Genomic DNA, 19841 nt, shown 5'->3' on the forward strand with positions numbered 1-19841 from the left:
ATCTTTGGAATTCTCTACTCAGAGCACTGTGGAAGTAAAATCACTAAGCATTTTCTAAATAGAAGTCACTAGATTTATAAAGACAAATAACATCAATGGCTTGGAGATAGTATGGGAAATTGGCATAAAAGATGATGATCAAACATCACCTAATTGAATAGCGGAGCAAGATCAACAAGCTGAATGGCCTACTCACAAACTAGTATTACGTAAAGCAAAAGATCACAGGGCAATTTCTCCGAAAATATTGGCAGAAGTTCACAAATGGGCCAGTTAGCAAAAAAGCCAATTCCATCCTCAACTGCATTGAAGAGGTGGGCAAGTCAAAACTGGTTACTGTGGTTCCAGGCTAGAGGCAAGTGGGTATCAGCCATGATTTCTGCTAAAGACTTAATGATGCCAGCTGGCAAGTGTATCACTGTGGACAGGACAGAAGAGAACAGAATTTGAGCTTGAATGTGATGACCTTCAAGGTCAAATAATCTATTGACATTAAGACTTGATGGAAGAACAGCTTGGACTGTAGACCAACTAATATCTACGAAGCTTCCCCCACTCCCCCAACACAATTCTCAGCGAGAACATTTGGAAGGTGACACTGCAGTTTTAAAACAAATTGCTGAAACTCATTACTGGCATGGGTCAGCAATGAGGTCATTGAATGATGGCACAGATTCAAGGGGATGAATGGCCTACACCCTATTTTCTGACGTCCCATTGTGAGTTGCACAAACAATGTTGTCTTGTTCAAACAGTGGGGGAGGACTGCTGGATTTATCAGGTGTGTGTGCCTGTGCGTGTGTCTCTATGTGTGCACATGTTCGCTCAGGGCAATTTTGCCCAGAGACTGTCTGTTGATAGGTTTTCAATTTAGGGCTAATTATATGGGTCAGTGACAACTGGTGGGCGGCACGGTGGCACAGTGGTTAGCACTGCTGCCTCACAGCGCCTGTAGACCCGGGTTCAACTCCCGACTCAGGCGACTGACTGTGTGGAGTTTGCACGTTCTCCCCGTGTCTGCGTGGGTTTCCTCCGGGTGCTCCGGTTTCCTCCCACAGTCCAAAGATGTGCGGGTCAGGTGAATTGGCTAAGCTAAATTGCCCGTAGTGTTAGGTAAGGGGTAAATGTAGGGGTATGGGTGGGTTGCGCTTCGGCGGGTCGGTGTGGACTTGTTGGGCCGAAGGGCCTGTTTCCACACTGTAAGTCTAATCTAAATCTAAAACTACTGAGCTGATGGACATTCTATATGGGCAGAGAAAGACTCAAGACTCTAAAAAGACAGCACTGCACTCACTGCATGCACAAGTAACAAAAAAAAGGTAAAGATTAGAAGGCTGGTATTGACATTAGTAGACTAGTTTTAAATATTTTCTAAACTGATCTTTAGCTTCCAAGAGCTTAGAGAAATAAACTTCGGGGTGACTTAGTTTGATGGACTAAATGTATCTGTGGAGGTAGACATTTTAAGCTTGAGAGGCTAGGGACCATGAGAGGTTTTAAACTGTGTTTGGATACACTACATTAGGTCTTAAGGTTTTTTCCTCCTATAGAGGCCAGGGTGACTGCTTAATCTGGATTCATAACAATAGTTCAAACAGAAATTAGATAATTATCTGGCTGCAACCAATATCCCTGGGTACAGAAAGCAAATGGCAACAGCCTGACACAAATCGGAAAGGAATTTTCTTTCCAAATTGACTAAACTATTTTACATAATCTTTGACATTCCCATTTAATTTTAGCATTTTCTGTTGTCTTTTCATACATTTTGCAGTTCTCCATCCCACTAAGCTTCAGCTCTGATTTATGATGGGTCTAACTATGTTTGGCAAGAACTAAGTAACCAAAACCACTAACCTAATTTGAAAACAGGATGTAAATTTATAATCTAGAGTGACACCCAACCTAGCACAGAGTGTGTGAGGTACAGTCAGCAATACCATTCATCCAATGTGACACTTGACTCAGCCCTGTCTAACATTCACTTAATCTCCGAAACAGTCAAAGACCCATGACAGTTTTTCTGGTGTCCAAACCAATATTCCTCCCTAAGCTAACCACTATATTAAAAAAAAGTTTACTCCTCTCCTTACCACTTGGTCAGAACTTGCATGCATAATGCATGCTGCATTATGCTACATAGGACAATTAGCACACTTCAGGATATTTGTTTGTCAAACATTGGTTGGAATACAGCTTGATAAATACAAGAATATTTTTCTTTCAAGGATATTCTGTCATTACCATGATTCCTCCCCAGCGGGAGCTGTGAAAAGTGTTTGATTCAACGGGAGATCCATCGCTGTCACGGATATACAGTGGAGAGTGTGAATATTCAGGAACGTAAAGAAGAAAATTTAAAACAGGGTAGCTTGAAGCAACGTTGGACCCTAGGAACAACAAAAAAAAAAGTTGAATTTCATGTGGGTTTGGTAGTCTTCCTGTCCTCATCACTGACTCCAGCCTTCCCTCCATGTACAGTGTACATCCTAGTCAAAATCCTCTTATGTTAATATATTGTAATTTTCTTCCCTTCAAAATCATTACATTTTAATATTCAATGCACACTGTTAGGAATCTGATGGATTTGGTTACATGCATCTCTTTCTGAGAGAGAAAACTGATGTCTATTCATTTTCCTCAGTTAGAAGGGAAGAATTTCAGAGGAAGGATCTAAAGGGAAGGAAGAAGGGAGAAAAGGAAAAAAGAGAAAAGAGAAGGCATGACAGAGAAAAAGACTGAACTCGTATGTTGAGATCATGAAAGGTAGAATATCTTAAAGTGCTTCACAGTCAATTAGGTACATTGTAATTTTAGTTACTGTTGCAATGTAGGACATACAGCAACCAGTGAATATGAAGATCCCACAAACACAAACTGAACAAAATTTCCAGATCTCTTGTATTTTAAAGAAAATGTTATGTTGACTTAGGGATAAATATTTGAAAAGACAGCATTTAGCTTTCTCCAAACTTCTTCGACATCCAAAATACTAAAAAAGAAAGTGCCATAGAAATGGTGGATGCATTAGCGGTCATCTTCCAAGATTCTAGAGAGTCTGGAACAACTCCTACAGCTTGGAAGGTAGCTAAAGCAGCCCCTCTGTTTAAGAAGGCTGACAAGGAGAAAACCAGCCAGCCTGTCATTAGTGGTGAGAAAAATGCTAGAGTCCATTATAAAAGATTTAATAACTGAGCAGTTGGAAAACAGTGGCAGCATCAGACAGTCAGCATGGATTTACACAAAGGAAGTCATGGTTGATAAATCTATTAGAGTGATAGAGATGTATAGCATGGAAACAGACCCTTTGGTCCAACCCGTCCATGCCGACCAGATATCCCAACCCAATCTAGTCCCACCTGACAGCACCCTGCCCACATCCCTGCAAACCCTTCCTATTCACATACCCATCCAAATGCATCTTAAATGTTGCAATTGTACCAGCCTCCACCACTTCCTCTGGCAACTCATCCCATACACGTACTACCCTCTGCATGAAAAAGTTGCCCCTTAGGTCTCTTTTATATCTTTCCCCTCTCACCCTAAAACTATGCCCTCTAGTTCTGGGAAAAGACCATGTCTGTTTATCCTATCCATGCCCCACATGATTTTATAAAACTATATAAGGTCACCCCACAGCCTCCGACGCTCCAGGGAAAACAGCCCCAACTGTTCAGCCTCTCCCTATAGCTCAAATTCTCCAACCCTGGCAACATCCTTGTAAATCCTTTCAAATTTCACAACATCTTTCCGATAGTAAGGAGACCAGAATTGCACGCAATATTCCAACAGTGGCCTAACCAATGTCCTGTACAACCGCAACATGACCTCCCAACTCCTGTACTCAATACTCTGACCAATAAAGGAAAGCATACCAAATGCCTTCTTCACTATCCGATCTACCTGCGGCTCCACTTTCAAGGAGCTATGAACCTGCACTCCAACGTCTCTTTGTTCAGCAACATTCCCTAGGACCTTACCATTAAGTGTATAAGTCCTGCTAAGATTCGCTTTCCCAAAATGCAGCACCTTGCATTTATCTGAATTAAACTCCATCTGCCGCTTCTCAGCCCAATGGCCCATCTGGTCAAGATCCTGTTGTAATCTGAGGTAACCCTCTTCGCTGTCCACTACACCTCCAATTTTGGCATCATCTACAAACTTACTATCTGTACCTCTTATGCTCGCATCCAAATCATTTATGTAAATGATAAAAAGTAGTGGACCTAGCACCGATCCTTGTGGCACTCCACTGGTCACAGGCCTCCAGTCTGAAAAACAACCCTCCACCACCACCCTCTGTCTTCTACTTTTGAGCCAGTTCTGTATCCAAATGGCTAGTTATTAGAATTCTTTGAGGATTTAACTCTTAGAATTGATGAAGAGGAGCTGGTGGGTATGGTTTATTTAGATTGTTAAAAGGTTTTCAACAAAGTCTGATACAAGAGATTAGTGTGTAAACTTAAAGCATGTGGGATTAGGGTAGTGTATTGAAATGGATAGTGAACTGGTTGGCAAACAGGAAACAGAAAATAGGAATAAATGGGTCTTTTTCGAGGGCAATCAATATTGCAGGACCACAGCTATTCACAATAAATATTTATAATTTAGATGATAAAGCTAAATAATATCACTAAATTTGCATACGACACAAATCTGGGTGGGAGGGTAACCGTGAGGAGGATGCAGAGATACTTCGTTATAAATTGGACAAACTGAGGAATATATTGAGGATAAATAAGATTATTGCTTCGGCAGCAAAAACAAGAGAGCAGATTATCATCTGAATGGTTATAAATTAAGATAGGGAAATTCGCAACGAGATCAGGATGTTCTTGCACACTGGCTGCTGAAGATAAGCATCGATTTGGTAAAGAAGGCAAATGGTTCACTGATCTTCATAGAAGCATGATTCGAGAACAGGGAGGGATGTCTTGCTGCAATTATACAGGGCCTTAGTGAAACCACACCTGGTATACTACATGCAGCTTTGGTGTCATTATCTGAGGAAGTACATTCTTGCTTTTGAGGGAATACAGTGAAAGTTTACCAGACTGATTCCTGGGATAGCGAAACTGATGTATGAAGAGAGTTCCAATGATGGGGGATTCCAGAACCAGGGGCCACAGTCCAAGGTTACAATGTAAACCATTTAGAACTGAAGCCGGTTCTGAAGGAGGATCACCGGACCCGAACATGAACTATGATTTCTCTTAACAGACACTGCCAGACAATGTTGAGTTTTTCCAGCAATTTCTGTTTTTGTTTCTGATTTATAGCATTCACAGTTCTTTTGCGTTTCTTAAAGATACAGATTAAAGTTCTATCCCATTGTCTCTATCAAACACTCCCAGGACAGGTACTGCATGGGATTAGATACTTGATAAAGCTACTTCTACACTACCTACTTTGAGAGAATTCAGTCCAGAGTGAATCATTCTCCACTTGCCTGTAGACTAGGATCTCATGTCCTATTAGTACCTCAACTCCAATCCAAGGTTCAGCAGATGTCACACAGGTGGCACTGTATCATGCACTTAGCAGCTTTGACCTCTGTATTTACATAAACACTGAAGCCCGGCTTCAGGAATTAAACATTTCTCTGCATTGCAACAATGACAACGCCTGAAAGTGCATCATTGACTACACATCACTATGTTACATGCTGAGACTGAAACTATAAAAACTATATCCATAAAACTACAAATTCTCTCTTTCTTAAAACAAAGACACATTCTGACTTGGATGAAAACTCCAGCAGTCAGTTTATTTTTGCAACATTGCATAACATAGTCTCGAGATTCCAAAGATAGTGGTTTACATACGACTCATTCAGTCCCAACTCCAATCAATTTATTCATGAGTTTACGTCTGGCAGAGGATTAATGTTCACAAAGCCACCAGCAATAATCAGATAGCAATTGTTGAACACACTTAACTAGAGGTGGATGCAGCACCAACTTAACCCACGAGGTTCTTCTGTAGGTCTAGGGCCAACAAAGCTGGCAAATGTTGGTGGACACATTGGCACAGAGATGGGGCATGAGTTATAGAAATTGGGATCTGGTGAAAGTCTGTTATTCTGGATAACAGTACAAAAAAGAAACATTGGCAGTTTTGGAGACTGAACCAAAACATTTACTCTAATGATGAGCCAGAATTGTGGGGCTTGAGTACCAGGACATTCCTCCCATCACAGCTGTGTCACCAGGTTCCACCCTGAGACTGAATTTAATTTTAAGGTATAAAACAAAGAGCTGGGTGAAAAAGAAATCATAAGGTCTGGTAGCATCTGAGGGGAGAGAAACAGAATACATGTTCAGAGTCCAAAGAAAGTGCTGCAGTACAGAAAAGTCATATGAAACTTGAAACATGAATTTTGTTTCTCTCCCCATAGACTATGCAAGACATATTGAAAATTTCCTGCACTGTTTTTATTTCAGATTGTCAGCAACATTTTGCTTTTACTTTAATGGATGTCACATACCTTCCTTGTTCATTGGCTGGCTGTCCAACTTGAAGCAATACCTGTCTGCATAATGAGTAATGCAAGACATCAATACGAAGCATTTTTTTTATTCACTCATGGGATGCAGATACGTCTGGCTAGGCCAGCATTTATTTCCCAGCCATAATTGCCTAGAGGGCAGTTAAGACTCAAAGTTGCTGTAGGTCTGGAGACAGATGTAGGCAGACCAGGTAAGGACAGATTAATGAATTCAGATCGGTACTTCCGACAATCAACAATGGCTTCACGGTCATCATTAGATCCTTAATTTCAGATTCTTTATTGAATGCAAATTTCACCATCTGCTGTGGTGGGATTTGAAACCGGATCACCAAACCATTAGCTGAGTTCCTGGATTCATAGTCCAGTGGTAATACTACTAGGCCATTACCTCCCCTTTCAAATATTCACTGAAATGCATTTTCCAGCAGGAATGCACAGGACAGTGATCAGAAGCAGCAGCTTTGCCTAATTCCTCCTTCTCAAGACTATAGTCTCCGCAAACTCCTAACAAGCAGAGCCTGGAGATTGAAATGAAAAGCCTCTGGTTTGAGTTGCTCAATGCCTCACCAAATACTGGACTAATCAACTGTGCTGTTGTGGTGCAGTGGCAGTGTCCCTGCCTGTGAACCATCAGCCACAGCCCAAGTCCCACTTCCTCCAATGTAATAACATGTTCATTAGAAAATATTTTAAAATCCGTTTAATCATGCAGTTATTTAATTGGGTGATTTGTGGAGGGTTTACAAATAAAATTAGGCTCTGGTGCAGTGGGGAGTTGACTCCTGGAGAGGAAACAGATCCAGAAGGGAGGTGTTTGCGCTAAATTGTAGATTTACAATAAAACTCTTCCAAGTTTCTGAAAGTCTTGATCTAAGTCAACCGGGGGATAGTGGTCTGTTTAAAAACTCGTATGTCTAACACTGTACAGAGGGTGTCTGATGCTGGCTGAAACATAAGCACTGTTTTGGAGACAGTAATTTGTGGACCAAGATTTTTGGCAGCACTCGAGAATTTGTTTTCCAAACTCCGGATGTACTTTTCTTTGTTGTGATTTTTAAAAGACAAAGGTATAAAAGAAAACAAAGTCAAGGAGGGTAAATGGAGGTAGGTTAAATATCAGACATGATCTCTCCAAATGCCAGAACAAATTAGAGAGACTGAACAGCCTTCTACTGAGGAGAAAGCAAGCCTGCTGTGCCCAGCCTAGCCACCGAGGCAAGACACACAGTGAACACATCCAAAGTGGGGCTGGAATTACTGCACGTGGTACATGTTGTCAAAGAGTTTCTTCTCTTTAAAAAAAAGCAGTTGCTTAAAATAAAATGTTTGACATGTATCCAGGCAGCAAAAAGAGTTTACACAAGAGATGTGAACTCATTTATTCCACGCAGGCTCTATGTCCCCACTGAATTCAATTACACTAAATGTGTTTCTTTACTAATCCACATACTTTGTTAACTCAGCCACAAACCAAGGCTGTATTCCAGCAATACTTCTGTATTGTAAGCAACCTTGAAGTGTTTTCCCTAGTTATCACTCTTTCCCATTTCTATGTAAGCCACCCATTATCTGTAACTGAGCTGCATCCTAAATTATAATCATTTTCACAAAGAGTAAGCCCCCTGCGGCACACGGCCCTCTGCTCATTGCCTCCCCACAACAGCATGACTCAGCCTCAGAACCAAGTACAATTGGATAGGGAAGGTAAATGAGGAAGGTGCCGAAACCAGTCTAGGAGTCACTGGCAATGACATGTACAAAAGACACTACAGGAAGTGCCCTTCATAAACTCAGCACCCAAATTCTTGACCAACACGATATTAGAAACTTAAGGTTGTGCACAGCAAGAAATAAAGAATTCCAGTTTTCTAAGCAACCACTAAATATCCAGCTGTTACTGTTGCAACCCCATCCACAGCAACAACCACAGCAGTGACAACACCAAATGATTCTGATTCAGATGATGAAAATTCTTCCCATTCAAAACAATCAACCAGTGATGCTAAACAGTAAACCTCTGCAAGTTACTGCTCGGTATCCCAATTTGTATTTTAGCTATGACTCTGATCCACTGATACAAGAGCTTCCAGGCAGTCAGAGGGCAGTTTCCAGATTCAATGTGACAGTAATGCCACACACACAGGTCTACAGGAGCCTTGTGACAGTCAAGAGTCACAGCAGCCTGTCATGTATTTTCATGGCAAGTTTCTCCATCTGGTGGCTAACCAATAAAAATAAAGACATAGAAAGTTACATTCACTTTGGGAATAAGCACCAATCACTCACTCTACAGGGATTGATAACTGGTTTGGTAAAACCACATCTCAGATGGAATTGACATACAATATGCTACAATGTTGGGTTTTATACTGATTTTCAGCCAATACAGAAATAAACACAGGGAGAAGTGTAAATACTAGAAACCTGGAACCACAACAACCAGTGCTGCATGGTGACAGCAGGTAAGTCACAGAACCAGAGGCCATTTGGCCCACTGTACCTACACCAGCTCTTTGAAGGTGTTAAATGCTTCATCTAATTTTCTCAGTTCTTTCATCACAGTCCAGAAAAATGTTACTTTTCAAATACTAATTCAATTCCCTTTTCAAAATTACCATCAAATCAGCTTCCACTGCCCTATCAGTGAGTAAATTTGAGGAGTTAGAGGTAATGGGATTGCAAGGATATGGGTAGAAGGCAGGAAAATGGGGGTGAGGAGCATATCAGCCATGATCAAATGATGGAGCATTTTCAATGGGCCAAATAGCCTAATTCTGCTTCTATATCATGAACCTATTACACAGCATGTTCCAGATTGACATAATGAGATGAGACTGGTTCACCTTTTGGCTGTAGAATCATCGCTATAATAGATGGAGATTCTTACCCAGTTTGGCTTCGACCGGATTGATCACATGGGGCAAGCTATCCTCATTCAAAGTAAAGCTTGAAGAGGTTTTATTGTAGCGTGGTGATACACCAAGAACTGCATAATACAGTATCTGTAAAGAGAGAGCTGGGGTTAGTCATGAGTCTCAGCTCAGGCAGAGGTTGGAATAACAGAGAATCAGTAACAATAGTTTAACTGTGCTGCTAATCATCCAAAATGCACTCGACCAAACACTCTAAATTTCACTGTGGCAATGCTTAAAGATATAATTGTCACGTGGACAACTTTAGTGATCTTTTACCAGGTTCAAATCCTACTTATGAAACGATTTCCCTACCTTAAATGATAGGGGCCATTACCAACAGGTTTCACTAAGCACTTCTACCTAATCCATCAACTAATAAAAAAGGAAAATAGACCATCACCTTTATTGCAAGGGGATTAGAGTATTAAAGGAGGAAGTCTCACTACGACTGCAAAGGGCCCTGGTGAGACTACATCTGAGCTACTACACATGGATTTAGGCTGTCTATTTAAGGAAGAATATTCTTGCATTGGAAACTATTCATGAAAAGATTCACAGTCTTATTTCCAGAATGAAAGTGTTGGCTCAGAAGTAAAGGTTGACCAGGATGGGTGTGTAGAAATTGGGGTTTAGAAAAATGAGAAATGACCTTAGATAATGAAATGTATAACATGGTGAAGGAGGTTAACGGGGTGGATACTGGGAGAACATTTCCCCTCATAGAGGAATCTAGAAACAGAGAACAGAGTCTGAAAACTAAGATGCAAATGAAGAGCTATATTTTCTCACAGAAGGTCATTACTCTTTGGAGATTTCTTGCCAAGAGCACAGTGAAGGCTGGAACATCAAAAGCTTCAAGGCTGAGTCAGACAGATTTTGGATAGATAGCAAGTTGCCGAGAGAGTTAAATAATGTAGACTGACACTTCTAGTGTAGTGCTGAGTAAGCATCGCACGGTCAGAAGGTCAGTGTTGACAGAGTGCAACAGTCAGAGGGTCAGTATTGAGGGAGTACCATGCTATCAGAGGGACACTACTAAGGGAGTATCATGCTGTTATTGTCAGTCCTGAGGGAGCACTGCACAGTTGGAGGGTCAGAGCTGACAGAGCACTGCACTGTCATAGTATCAGTACTCAGGGAGTACCATACTGTCAGAGGGTCAGTACTGAGACAGCACTGCACTGAGGAAAATACTAAGCAAGAACTGAACTGGTAGAGAGTGTGTGCCAAGGGAGTGGAGCCCATTTGGACAGTCAATACTGAAAGAGCACCGTGATAGCAAGTTTTGAGAAGGTTTATAGCTCAGGTTAAGGTTCTGAATATAGGTTTGCTCATTGAGCTGGAAGGTTCATTTTCAGATGTTTCGCCACCATACTAAGTAACATCTTCAGTGGGCCTCCGGATGAACCACAGCTGATGATTCCTGCTTTCTATTTATACATTTGGGTGTCTTTGAGTTGGTGATGTCATTTCCTGTGGTGATGCCATTTTCTACAGTGACGTCATTTCCTGTTCTTTTTCTCAGGGGTTGGGAAATCGGGTCCAAGTGGCTGTGTTTGTTAACAGAATTCTAGTTGGACTCTATTAACAAACACATGGACTTGGACCTGAATTCTCACCCCAAGAAAAAGAACAGGAAATAACATCACTATTGGAAATGACATCACCAACCCAAAGAATCCCAAATATATAAATAGAAAGCAGGAATCATCAACAGTGCTTCTCCGGAAGTCCACGGAAGAAGTTACCCAGTATGGCGACAAAACGTCTGAAAATGAACCTTCCAGCTCAGCGAGCAAACCTACATCCAGAGCACCATGACGTCAGAGGATTAGCACTAAGAGAGCATAATTCTGTTAGAGAATCAGTCTGAAGAAATGCTACTGTCTAAAAAAAATTGCAAAAAGATACTTTATTCATAAAAAATTATCTTTATGTACAACACAGGTACTAAAATAGTTCTTGATTAGAGTGGCGCTGGAAAAGAACAGCAGTTCAGGCAGCATCCAAGGAGCAGTAAAATCGACGTTTCGGGCAAAAGCCCTTCATCAGGAATACAGGCAGAGTGCCTGAAGGGTGGAAAGATAAATGAGAGGAGAGAGAGAGAGAGGGTGAGGGTGAGGGTGGGGAGAAAGTAGCATAGAGTACAATAGGTAAGTGGGAGAGGGGATGAAGGTGATAGGTCAGGGAGGAGGGTGGAGTGGATAGGTGGAAAGGAAGATAAGCAAGTAAGACAAGTCATGGGGACAGTGCTCAGTTGGAAGTTTGGAGCTGGGATGAGGTGGGGGAAAGGGAAATGAGGAAACTGGTGAAGTCCCTGGGGTTGAAGTGTTCCAAGGTAGAAGATGAGGCATTCTTCCTCCAGGCGTTGGGTGGTGAGGGAGCGGCGGTGAAGGAGGCCCAGGACCTTCATGTCCTCAGCTGAGTGGGAGGGGGAGTTGAAATGGTGGGCCACGGGGCGGTGTAGTTGACTGGTACGGTGTCTCGGAAATGTTCCATAAAGCCTCTGCTAGGAGGTGTCCAGTCTCCCCAATGTAGAGGAGACCCCATCGGGAGCAACGGATACAATAAATGATATTGGTGGATGTGCGGGTAAAACTTTGATGGATGTGGAAGGCTCTTTTGGGGCCTTGAATGGAGGTGAGGGAGGAGGTGTGGGCACAGGTTTTGCAATTCCTGCAGTGGTAGGGGAAGGTGCCAGGATGGGAGGGTGGGTTGTTGGGGGGCGTGGACCTGACCAGGTAGTCACGAAGGGAACGGTCTTTGCGGAAGGCGGAAAGGGGTGGGGGGGGAATATATCCCTGGTGGTGGGATCTGTTTGGAGGTGGCAGAAATGTCAGCGGATGATTTGGTTTATGCGAAGGTTGGTAGGGTGGAAGGTGAGCACCAGGGGCGTTCTGTCCTTGTTAGGGTTGGAGGCGTGGGGTCTGAGTGCGAAGGTGTGGGATGTGACGAGATGCGTTGGAGGGCATCTTTAACCACATGGGAAGGGAAATCGCAATCTCTAAAGAAGGAGGTCATCTGGTGTGTTCTGTGGTGGAACTGGTCCTCCTGGGAGCAGATACAGCAGAGGCGGAGGAATTGGGAATGGGGCGGGAAGGATGGGAAGAGGTGTAATCCAGGTAGCTGTGGGAGTCGGTGGGTTTGTAAAAATGTTGGTGTCAAGTCGGTCATCATTAATGGAGATGGAGAGGTCCAGGAAAGGGAGGGAGGTGTCAGAGATGGTCCAGGTAAATTTAAGGTCAGATGGAATATATTGGTGAAGTTAATGAATTGCTCAACCTCCTCACGGGAGCACAAGGTGGCGCCAATGCAGTCATCAATGTAGCGGAGGAAGAGGTGGGGAGTGGTGCCGGTGTAATTACGGAAGATGGACTGTTCTACGTAGCCAACAAAGAGACAGGCATAGCTGGGGCCCATGCGGGTGCCCATGGCTACCCCTTTGGACTGGAGAAAGTGGGAGGATTTAAAGAGGAAGTTGTTAAGGGTGAGGACGAGTTCGGCCAAATGAATGAGTGTGTCGGTGGAAGGGTACTGTTGGGATGTCGGGAGAGGAAGAAATGGAGGGCTTGGAGGCCCTGGTCATGGCGGATGGAGGTGTAGAGGGACTGGATATTCATGGTGAGATGAGGCGTTGGGGACCGGGGAAACGGAAGCCTTGGAGGAGGTGGAGGGCATGGGTGGTGTCTCGAACATATGTGGGGAGCTCCTGGACTAGAGGGGAATAGGACAGTGTTGAGGTAGGTAGAGATGAGTTCAGTGGGGCAGCAGCATGCTGAGACAATGGGTCAGTCCCATTGTACCTAAAGTAGTTCTGTACAGTCTTTGCATATAAAGAACAAAAACACTAGAATTTGAAGTTCCCGGAGTTAAAAAACTAAAAGGCATTTCCTACTCATGCAGGACACTATTTTTATACATTGAGACAAAGAGAGGATCTGATAACTGCATGGACCCTTGTTGTATTTTGGCAGAAAGAACTTAGATGACAAACTTTCTCTACTCTACTTTGGCAGCTGCCCCAAGCTTTCCTGTGTCCCCCAGCACATACCCCTGAACCTTGGAATATGCCAGTCTGCAATATTTGGTTGAGGTCAACTGTCCAAGATAAATATTTAGGGAGCACTGCACTATAGGAGAGTCAGTATATAAGAATTGCTGAACTGTCAGAGAGCAACATTATTGGATGGATGATACTTAAGGAGTGTTGTCCTGTCAGCAGATCAGTCCCTAAGTAAGTGCTGGACTCTCTGTGGTCTAAAGTCTTCAGGATGGGATGCTAGTTGAGGTTCTGCTCAGGTGGATGGAACAGGTTCCACAGCATTACCACACATAACTGGCCAACAGGAATCCCTAAACCAACACATCAAACATATAATCTAGTCACCTGCGTCAATACTACTTGTGACAATGTGCTGTATGCAAATTGGCTGCAATCTTTCACTTCAAGTGAGCTTTAGGGTATTCTGATCTTATGAGTGGCACTGTGTAAAATTCTCTTTCCTGTTGATTTACTTTGTTTTCCTTCTCTAATTATTTTACACTTGATGGTGTCCTGGTGAAAGGGATTCACTCTTCTGCCCAGTTCTTTCAGTTTAAGAAACAATCTTTTCAACTCAACATTACCTGAGAGTCAACAGAAAAGTTAGCGAATACTGACATCTTGTCCAGGAAGGGTTGCACATAATTATTCACTGCTTGTTCAATGTCCCAACAAGTGTTGTGGGATTTGGGATCAGGATTCAACAAACTGAAAGTGATGTCATATCCTACATGGAGATTGAAAAGAGTACAGTTCATCAAAACAGAAACTAATGTGCATCATTAAAACAAACACTGATTGTGGTATTGAGGGTATTTAATACTGCTTTATACACTAGTTGATAAACCTGGTCTGTTTATTATTTAATATGAAGAACACTACAATTATTTAACAGATGAGGGCAGGGTAATTCTCAGAGCTAAGATTAACATACATGCAGCAATGTTGTGATTTGCAGAATGCTCCTCTACACCAAGTTTTGAAATAAATATTAAAATATTTAAGCTGTAAGATATCTGAATGATCACTCCATCAGCTATGAGCATTGTTGAGAGATTAGAGGGGAGGATCCAAGGGAAATTGTGCATAGTTCCAGTATGCATATGGGATCTCAAGTGAGGGTGGCACATATGCTGTTTTATTCTTGGTTGGTTCAGGAGAAAGGCTACAATTGCTTTCTGCTTCCCAAGCACAAAGAGGGGGATATCAGCTTAGGCTCCTGCTCTGCACCCAGTTTGCTTGTGTATGTGAATGTCAAAGAAGGACAGATTGGATTCAGCTGTGATACATCCCAGTCAAAGTCCTTGTTAAGATATTGGGGGAGTTTTAACCCAACTTACCAATTAATAAGCTAACAGGATTAGGTGCAACACCACGTTACAAAATATCTAATAGGATTTATATCCACCATTGAATTCCACAGTTAGTTCATCTCACAAGTCAGTTTTAAATTGCTCTCATTTCTGTCTAGGCTCAAATCTACTGATTACATTCTCAGGCAAGATATTAGAGCATGGTTGCAAACAATAAAACTATCTTCCAATGACAGTCCATAACTTCAGGAGTGATAGGAAGAGAAGCAGAGCACCAAACAATACAAAAGGGAAAATTCTTACCAAGACTAGATTTAAAAGCTGTCATGCTGTCTGTGAAGGTGTCAGTGCCAAACGTTCCTGAAGGAAAGCGACTAGACAATGCTGCAACCACCATGTCATCAGTGAAGGACATTGTTTGCAGGATATCTTCCACATAGTCGTCAATGTCCTGAAGTACCTCCACCACAGTATGAGATCTAGTCACAGGTGAGCGCAGAAAGGCAGCCCTGTGTTTCCCAATGTAAACAGTGACCTCTTGCGGAAAAAGCTGGGAATCAGCAGGCACAACGTATATCACCACAGATCCTATCAAGCTCTCATAAACTCGGGACAGCGTGACAACAGTCACTGAAATAGAAGAGAAAAGGATTTAGATTAGAAAGGGAATCTCTACTTTTGAAATGAATGACACAGTCAGAAAAAGACTTTTCAAAACAGAGCCCTATGAAGAAAAACATGGCAGTCTTAATATCTGATCTGCTTTTCTGAATAAGCAGATTGCAGGTTGGACAGGAAAAATAATAACAGAGTTAGCCCTGTGAAATAAAGAAAGCAAGAGAAATAGGGATAAAGAAAAAAAAATTAAGAAATCTTGAGAGAGAAATTCCCCAAGAGAGGGATATTGAAAAGTCGAATCAGGCTGCCACTCTCATTATGAATCACAATCTTGAAAGAATTTTAATAGTCACCTTCAGGTGATGCCCTCCCCTACAGTCATATTGCCTGTTTTTGATTCTCAAGTGAGCAACCTAGCATGTTTAAAGGAGTTTCAAGTCCAAGGGTTGTGCTTCATAGAAATGCATCACCTTCAGGAAAGAGGAGCTGGGATGGATCAGAAAACAAAAAGAACAGAACCAATTCATTACTATTGCACAACTAAAATGAACATTTGTGAGCAATCAGCTGAGCTGAACAAGATGGATAGTTGATTAATATTTAGAACATAGAACATAGAGCAGTACAGCACAGAACAGATCCTCCAGCCCACCATGTTGTACCGATCACTGATCCTCATGTGTGCACCCTCAAATTTCTGTGACCATATGAATGTTCAGGAGTCTCTTAAATGTCCCCAATGAACCCTGCCTCCACAACTGCTGCTGGCAACGCATTCCATGCTCTCACAACTCTCTGTGTAAAGAATCCGCCTCTGACATCCTCTCTATACTTTCCTCCAACCAGCTTAAAACTATGGCCCCTCGTTTTAGCCATTTTTGCCCTGGGAAAGAGTCTCTGGCTATCGATTCTATCTATGCCTCTCATTATCTTGTATACCTCAATTAGGTCCCCTCTCCTCCTCCTTTTCTCCAATGAAAAAAGTCCGAGCTCAGTCAACCTCTCCTCATAAGATAAGCCCTCCAGTCCAGGCAGCATCCTGGTAAACCTCCTCTGAACTCTCTCCAAAGCATCCACATCTTTCCTACAATAGAGCGACCAGAGCTGGACGCAGTATTCCAAGTGCGCTCTAACCAAAGTGTTATAAAGCTGCAACAAGATGTCACGACTCTTAAACTCAATCCCCCTGTTAATGAAAGCCAAAACACCATATGCTTTCTTAACAACCCTGTCCACTTGGGTGGCCATTTTAAGGAATCTATGTACCTGCACCCCAAGATCCCTCTGTTCCTCCACACTGCCAAGAATCCAATCCTTAATCCTGTACTCAGCTTTCAAATTCGACCTTCCAAAATGCATCACCTCGCATTTCTCCAGGTTGAACTCCATCTGCCACCTCTCAGCCCATCTCTGCATCCTGTCAATGTCCCGCTGCAGCCTATAACAGCCCTCTATACTGTCAACGACACTTCCAACCTTTGTGTCATCTGCAAACTTGCTGACCCATCCTTCAATCCCCTCATCCAAATCATTAATAAAAATGCAAACAATAGAGGCCCAAGGACAGAGCCCTGTGGAACACCACTCACCACAGGCTTCCAGGCAGAATATTTTCCTTCCACTACCACTTGCTGTCTTCTGTTGGCCAGCCAATTCTGTATCTAGACATCTATGTTCCCCTGAATCCCATTCCTCCTGACCTTCTGAATGAGCCTACCATGGGAAACCTTATCAAATACCTTGCTGAAGCCCATGTACACCACATCCACAGCTTGACCCTCATCAACTTTTCTAGTCACATCCTCAAAGAACTCGATAAGGTTTGTGAGGCATGACCTGCCCCTCACAAAGCCATGTTGACTGCACTTAATCAAGCCATGCTCTTCCAGATATAAATCCTATCCCTCACCTTGCAGACGACAGACGTGAGACTTACTGGTCTGTAATTGCCGGGGATTTCCCTATTTCCTTTCTTGAAGAGAGGAATTACATTTGCCTCTCTCCAGTCCTCAGGTACGACTCCATTGGAGAGCGAGGATGAAAAGATCTTCGCAAGTGGCGAAGCAATTACATTTCTTGTTTCCCAAAGCAGCCGAGGACAAATCTGGTCCGGGCCAGGCGACTTGTCAATTTTAATGTTTGACAAAATTTTCAGCACATCAGCTTCCTCTATCTCTATCCATTCCAGCATGCACACCTGCTCTTCAAAGATTTCATTCAGAACAAAGTTCGTTTCTTTTGTAAAGACAGAAGCAAAAAACTCATTTAGGGCTTCCCCTACCTCCTCAGACTCCACACACAAATTCCCTATGCTATCCCTGATCGGCCCTACTCTTTCTTTGACCATTCTCTTATTCCTCACATAAATGTAAACTGCCTTTGTGTTCTCCCTAATCCGTTCTGCCAAGCCTTTCTCGTGCCCCCTCCTGGCTCTCCTCAGACCATTTTTAAGCTCCTTCCTCGCCTGCCTGTAATCCTGTAGAGCTGAGCTTGACCCGAGCTTCCTCCACCTTACGTAAGCTACCTTCTTCCTTTGGACGAGAAGATCCACCGCTCTCGTCTTCCAAGGTTCCTTTATCTTACCACTTCTTGCCTGTCTCAGAGAGACATATTTATTCATCACTTGCAACAACTGTTCCTTAAACAATCTCCACACGTCTATAGTGCCTTTAAGATAGAACAATTGCTTCCAATCCATGCTTCCTAACTCATGTCTAATCGCATCATAGTTTCCTCTTCCCCAATTAAATATCCTCCCATTTTGCCTAATCCTCTCCTGCTCCATTGCTATATAGAATGTGAGGCAGTTGTGGTCACTATCACCAAAATGCTCTCCCACCACAAGATCTGATACCTGCCCGGCTCGTTTCCAAGCACTAAGTCTAGAATGGCCTCTCCCCTCGTCGGCCTGTCAACGTACTGAGTTAGGAAACCCTCCTGATCACACCTTACAAACACAGCTCCATTCAAATCTTCTGCTCGAAGGAGGTTCCAATCAATTTGTGGGCGGCATGGTGGCACAGTGGTTAGCACTGCTGCCTCACAGCGCCAGAGACCCGAGTTCAATTCCCGCCTCAGGCGACTGACTGTGTGGAGTTTGCACGTTCTCCCCGTGTCTGCGAGGGTTTCCTCCGGGTGCTCCGGTTTCCTCCCACAGTCCAAAGATGTGCGGGTCAAGTGAATTGGCCATGTTAAACTGCTCGTAGTGTTAGGTAAGGGGTAAATGTAAGGGTATGGGTGGGTTACGCTTCAGCGGGTCAGTGTGGACTTGTTGGGCCGAAGGGCCTGTTTCTACACTGTAAGTAATCTAATATTGGGAAAGTTAAAGTCACCCATTACAACAACCCTACTATGTCCACACTTTTCCAAAATCTGCCGACCTACGCTTTCTTCCATCTCCCTGCTGCTACTGGGGGCCTGTAGTAAACCCCTAACGAGGTGACTGCTCCCTTGCTGTTCCTAATTTCCACCCATACTGACTCAGTAGACAGATCTTCCTCGACAATGGAAGCTTCTGTAGCTGTGATACCCTCTCTGATTAGTAGTGCTACACCCCCTCCTCTTTTTCCCCCCTCCCTATTCTTTTTAAATGTTCTAAACCCTGGAACATCCAGCAACCATTCCTGCCCCTGAGAAACCCATGTCTCTGTTATGGCCACAACATCATAGCACCAGGTACTGATCCATGCTCTAAGCTCATCACTTTTATTCCTGATACTCCTTGCGTTAAAGCAAACACACTTTAACTGATACCTTGGTCCCTTGCCAGGAAAATCCTTCCCACTAGCTGGTCTACCTCTTGCTATTGCCTCATCTGCATCAACTGTCACCTCCGGTATACAGCACAGGTTCCCACCCCCCTGCCATACTAGTTTAAACCCTCTCGAACTACTCGAGCAAACCTTCCACCCAGGACATTGGTCCCCTTCCAGTTCAGATGCAACCCATCCTTCTTGTACAGGTCCCACCTTCCCCAGAAGGCATCCCAATTATCTACATATCTGAAGCCCTCCCTCCTACACCAGCTGTGCAGCCACGTATTACGCTGCGCCCGCTCCCTGTTCCTCACCTCGCCATCTCGTGGCACCAGTAGTAAACCAGAGAACACTATTCTGTTCGTCCTGCTTTGTAGAAGCTGGAGTACAGGTGGACTACATGTATTTCCCGGGCTGCAGACAACACTTCTCTAAGTGTGCACTGTGGAATAAGTGGTTAATTTATACAGGCCTGGACTAATATGAGTTCAAATTACAACACAACAGTTGAGATTAAGGTAACAGCTAAGCCCTAAATGAATCTTGATCCAGTTGTTTCTCTTTTCAGATGCCCATAAACTTAGGTTATCCTCCTCACTATTACCACCCACCAATATTTGTATTACCCACGACCTCACTGACCAACCCGCCTACATTCATGTCTAAATCATTAAGCACACCACAAAC

The 19841-nt window shown here is 43.2% G+C and overlaps 1 protein-coding gene across 2 annotated transcripts in view; it reads right to left on the minus strand.

Annotated features, from left to right (window-relative positions):
* Nucleotides 1–19841, minus strand: part of pigs (phosphatidylinositol glycan anchor biosynthesis, class S) — a 49790-nt gene that overhangs the window by 11838 nt on the left and 18111 nt on the right. For both annotated transcript variants that reach the window (XM_060848272.1, XM_060848273.1), the window contains exons 5-8: nt 15085–15411; nt 14053–14195; nt 9399–9513; nt 2245–2390 (exon numbers count right to left, since the gene is read on the minus strand). In XM_060848272.1, the coding sequence (XP_060704255.1) occupies nt 2245–2390; nt 9399–9513; nt 14053–14195; nt 15085–15411 (731 nt within the window). The remainder of the gene's footprint in view (nt 1–2244; nt 2391–9398; nt 9514–14052; nt 14196–15084; nt 15412–19841) is intronic.

The sequence above is a fragment of the Hemiscyllium ocellatum genome, chromosome 31 (genome assembly GCF_020745735.1).
Source record: "Hemiscyllium ocellatum isolate sHemOce1 chromosome 31, sHemOce1.pat.X.cur, whole genome shotgun sequence".
NCBI classification, from domain to species: Eukaryota; Metazoa; Chordata; class Chondrichthyes; order Orectolobiformes; family Hemiscylliidae; genus Hemiscyllium; species Hemiscyllium ocellatum.